The sequence below is a fragment of the Coffea arabica genome, chromosome 6e, assembly GCF_036785885.1.
Source record: "Coffea arabica cultivar ET-39 chromosome 6e, Coffea Arabica ET-39 HiFi, whole genome shotgun sequence".
Taxonomy (NCBI): domain Eukaryota; kingdom Viridiplantae; phylum Streptophyta; class Magnoliopsida; order Gentianales; family Rubiaceae; genus Coffea; species Coffea arabica.
In genome coordinates, this window is record NC_092321.1 from 60,265,443 (window position 1) to 60,270,841 (window position 5,399).

Below are 5,399 nucleotides of genomic sequence, written 5' to 3' on the forward strand. Positions count from 1 at the left end.
ATCTTCAATCAAAGCTGTCCGTAATTGACTTGAACTAGGAAATTCCCGTGCGCAGTAAATTCTCGAGTCTTCTGGAACTGACACCCGGTTCCAAACGTGCCATCATTAAATTAATTCTTTACATTCATGTTATCGTTTGGAAAAAAAATTAATTCTTTACATGCTGGAAAATTGCCCTTTTTAATTATGTTTTACTCATTTTCCTACAATTAGTACAATTAACCAAATATAAATAGAATATATCAATTAATACAATATTTGACTAAAATCAAGGAAAAAATAATTATAAATTGAATAGAAATTTTGCACCCTATCAATAAAATGCCCAATTACACCGAACCAATTTGCCCTAAACCATACCGTTATATTATGGAGCAACTAAGTGGTAGAGCGCCGACATACTACTAAATGAGTCCTTGTGGACTATTCTGTTTATTAACTTTTAAGTTTAAGCCCACCTTTCTTCATTTATATAATATATACAAAAGAAGAGAAAAATGAAATTTATCTTGCTTGAGGTTTCAAATGGAGAGAAGAGAAGACAAAAAGAGTGAAAGGAGGGAAAGATTGCTGAATGAGACTCCCTCGCCAAATATATGTAGAGAGAAGTAAAGAGACACTGAGAGTTGGAGATGCGAATTTTTTTTTTTTTTTGTTTCATCACGTTTACCCATTGAATGCATATGACGACTTCTAAGCACGACTTGATATGTTAAATAAATTACATATAATCATCTTTTTTTCACTTTTAATTTCTTCCATGAATTCCAAACAAGATTGGAATTTCTTGCTGTCTTTCTCAAAAATTACATCCTACTTATGAGTTTCAAATCTTCCTATTACCTTTTTCCAAATATTCCCTAAAAATTACTTTTGTAGAATTAATTACCTTGCATCCATTTTTCTTAGGCAACTCTTTAGGTTCCATTCATTTTACCCAAACAGTTAAGTCAAATAGATAGAATCCAGTTACTTTCAATGTCTAGAAATGGAGCCAAATTCTGTTCGATCTTGATCTAAAGACAAGCCAAATCCACCTAAAATGACATATAACACTCGTAAGTGCTTAATTAAAAGTGTAGTTGCTTTAAGTTGGATATCTAAATCTTTGTTTGTGAAACAACGTAATTTATATCCAAATGTCAATGGTACTAATCAATGTCAAAACTTTCACACTCTCACGGAAAATCCCATTGTGCAACATGTTAAAAGAGTTTTTATAGCATCAAGTTGTTGTTTATAAAATCTCTGGTAAGCAGAAATCTGAATCTCAACTAAATACGATGCTGTCGACACATGCACAAAAGTCTTTCTTGACAACAAAACAGGCACATTAAAATGAGAAAAATTGCCCCATCTTGCCATTGATTCGACAAACTACACTTATAATCATGTTCTACAGCTGTTGGAATGCAAATGATTCCCGGAAAAACTCTTGAAATTGGTGCAACAAAGCATTTAAATTTTGCCATATGTGGGACTTGACAATTCTTTTGGTTACTAATGATAAGTATTGTATAACGTTTATAAATCTTCTTGTCAGAAGCTTTGCTATGTTTACTTAATCCGAAACTTTATTATACCTTAAGGTCTCTCAAGGGTCAGGTCTAACATATATTCAATCTACAAACCATGCATTTTAGACTCTGAAATAGAAGAAAATTTTGACTTGGAATTTGTTTTTGCATTTTAAATCTTGGGATTTGGTCCCGTGGGTTGAGGAGATTCTAATGCCCATGTTCATCACAAATCTCAAAACTTCTTAATATCAAACAATAATTCAAGGGTTTTATATTCAGTCCCTTCAGCGAAATCTGTACTTCGAAAAAAATCCCAAATAGGATTACATAGGCAAAATTGGCCCCAACCCAAGTAATACATGTGGTATTGAAACTAGCTAGGTTGGCTTGTATCTTCATTTATAGAGAAGCATCTTTGCATTTCACTGATCCTAGTTCTGTCGAGAAGCTATTAGAATTTGGGATGATGGATTTAGAAGGTGGACAAACTAGCAAAAGAGATGATGAGAAGCCAATGGAGGGACTGAGCCGCCAGTTCCACCACTCCCTGAATCTTAACAAAGTTATCATTTGGATGACTGTGTTAGTCATTGCAGCTGATGTATTTATCGTTCTATACCGCTCAGGTTACCCTAATCCTCCCTCATTGCCCACTTCTCGAGACTCCAAAGAGTACTCTTTTGCATCCCAAGTTTTCAGTTCTGGACAAGCAAACAATGTTTCCTCCTCTTCATCTACTAGCTCTGGTGATCAGTCCTGCAGTGCAAATCGATCTTCACCAAATCCCCAGGTGAGTTTTTTTATGAAATCTTTGTTAGGTTTAGGAGAGTTTAGACGTAAGTAGCTATCTTCCTTTAATCTAATTTACTTGGCTATTGCTTTTCTAGAATTTCCACTAAGAGTGGTAATCGATTAGGTTCGTAAAACGCCTGCAAAAGTGTTTTATATATTTTGTTGAAGGAGAAGATTGAGACTTGCATAATACTTCAAACTTCCATAACCAGATTTGTATGACCAGATATGACAAAAAATTCGTCTAACGTGCAAAGCACGTGTTCCTAAGTTAATACAATAAAAACTGGCATCAACATCTTCAAATGATATTAAGAACAATTTTGAAATTCCAAACCAATCTTAAATATTCTGCATTAAAAAATAGGAATCTATAAACTCTTAGGTAGGAGTATTATTATTTACGAGCAAAAAATTAATTAAAAGAAACACCACAAAACATATTGTAATATTCCCCATTTTCTTTCCCTTTTTGTGGTAATTAGGGCATGTTCCTGTAGATAGACATGATACATGTATGCACAGACATGCATATATGTGTGTGCACGCGCGCATGTGCTTGTGTATAATTAAGTTGCTATTTTCAAAAACACTCATTTCACTCAGTTTCCTATGAATCTTTCTAACAAGTGCAAAGTGCTCATCAGGTTTCCTTACTATACCTAATTTACATCCAACAAACTATTTCAATGCAAATTCACTTTGACTGCCTCCATTCCGTTTTGATAGTTTTCCAATCGAACTTCAATTTTCCACAAAAAGCAACAATATTTCGCATCAGGCATTCATCACACAAACCATTTCTATATTTTCAGATGTTTCCCCAAACACTGTCTGAAACTTTGAAAATTTTTCTCTTACTCTATTACCAATGAAGGTTGACAAAGACACTGAAAAAACCAAGTTGGAGAGAGTATTATGCAAGGCAGCCACAGTGGACAAAACTGTTATCTTCACAGCAGCAAATGCAGCATGGACAACTCCAGGTTCTTTGATAGATCTCTTCCTTGAGGGATTTAGAATTGGCGACCAGACAATATCCCTTCTGAATCATTTGGTAATTGTGGCCATGGACCAAAAGGCATACTCTCGTTGCTTGGAGGTGCACCAACATTGTTATGCACTTACTACAGAAGGGGTAAACTTTTCCGGTGAGGCCCATTTCATGAGCGAACAGTACTTGAAGATGATGTGGAGAAGACTTGATTTTATGCGAACCATTCTTGAGCTAGGATACAACTTCATTTTCACGGTAATCTTTTCTTCCATAATTGTGTTACATACGATCCGCTAAACAAATTTTAGGTTATTTGAACGGTTCAAAATATGCCAACAAGGCTTTCATATGAGGAGAAAAGTAGTCAATGTTAAAATTTAAAAAAATAAAAATAAAAATCCCAGATTGGATCACAAGTGAAAGTTGGTTAACATGTCCCATTCATTAGATTTAGACTTATGAATTTAAAGTTTTGAGCTGATCTCTCCTGATAAAATTTCGAGGGGATTGAAGTTTAGATTGGCAATATAATGTTTCCTACCTAATTTTTTGGAAAAATTCCTCTTTAGTCCCTTGTAATTTAGTGTAACTTCTATATTGTTTCAAAAGCTATACATAAATTGTCTAAATGGTGGAAATTATTCTCTGCAACGGAACCAGTTGAGATATTAAGAATACCCTCATATCAAGATGGAAATTATTTGTTAAGCATTGGGATTTTATGAATAATTTTCAAAACTATAAGAAGGTCATGTAAAAAAAGAGTTAAATCAAAGGACTCAATTAGCAAATGCTCTAAACTTATATATTTAGAACACCATATAGTCATTTTAGTATTTAAACAGCGCTATATTGATATTTTAGGTGACTCCATTACAAAATAAGATTCTGTTACTTTCATACTGCATTTTATCTATAACTTTTCAAATCATAGAATAATAATGTGAAAAACCGCAAAATAACAAGCGGCCAAAATGTGATTTATCCTAAATTATGCTTCCCCAAACTGTGAAATACTTTTGCTTATAAGTTACATGACATTTTCATTTGTTTTTGGTTGGTTATGCCTTTCAGGATTCTGATATACTTTGGTTGCGAAATCCATTTCCACGATTTTATGAGGATGCAGATTTCCAAATTGCTAGTGACGAATATAGATTCAACTCTACCGACCCAAATAACAAATCCAACGCAGGTTTCATATATGTAAGGTCAAACAACAAAACTCTCCAGTTTTACAACTTCTGGTACTGGTCAAAAGAGACATATCCTGGTAAGAATGAGCAAGATGTGTTCAACAGGCTCAAAAAAAATCCTTTTATCAGTGAGATTGGATTAAAGATGAGATTCTTGGACACACAGTACTTTAGTGGATTTTGTCAGCCAAGTAAGGATCTGAATGTAGTTTGCACAATGCATGCAAATTGTTGTTATGGTATACGTAACAAAATCCATGACCTTCAGAGGGTGATTGATGACTGGAGAGACTACAGGGAATCACCAAGAAACAGTACAAACCCATACCCTTGGGCTTTTGCGAAAAAGTACTGTGCATAATTTCAATTTTGTTCTGCTAAAGTGCTTTTTTTTTTTTTCTAATTTGAGAAAAAAAAATAGTGGAGATTTCTCTATCAGAATTTTCTTTTGTAAATCGCACAAAACCAGGTTGGATTATTCGAATTTTGTGATCCTTCCTATCATTTTCAACACCCATAATAAGTTCTTGGAATTTGCTTAGCTAGTGTAGTAATGCACTAGTTTGGGTTGGAGGTGAACTTTGACCCCATTGGGTTTTTCCCTTTGCCGCCTGGTGTAGGCGTCACATAGTTATGCTTCAATAAAATAGTAAAAAAAATAACAAAAAAAAGGGGCGGCCGTCCCCCAAGATTTTAAAAATCACTTTATATTTCCTTAAAGGATTGAGAGTTTTTTTTATTAGATCCTTATAAAAATTAGAGCTTGTCCCTCTAAGTTTTTTTATCACAAAAATCTAAAAGTATATCATCAAGTGCGCATCGTTCACAGCCTTGCATCCATCTTTCAATCTCTAGTTCTGCCATTGACAAAAACATATTTTGACTGAGACCAAC

The 5,399-nt window shown here is 34.1% G+C and overlaps 1 protein-coding gene across 1 annotated transcript; it reads left to right on the top strand.

The window, feature by feature from the left end:
• Positions 1 to 1,857: 1,857 nt before the first annotated feature.
• LOC113696932 (uncharacterized protein At4g15970-like) lies at positions 1,858 to 5,085 on the top strand. Its single transcript, XM_027216314.2, has 3 exons — positions 1,858 to 2,310; positions 3,190 to 3,564; positions 4,384 to 5,085. Exons 1-3 carry the CDS (start codon positions 1,984 to 1,986, stop codon positions 4,864 to 4,866), a joined length of 1,185 nt encoding a protein of 394 aa, XP_027072115.2. The 5' UTR covers positions 1,858 to 1,983; the 3' UTR covers positions 4,867 to 5,085.
• The last annotated feature ends 314 nt before the right edge of the window (positions 5,086 to 5,399 follow it).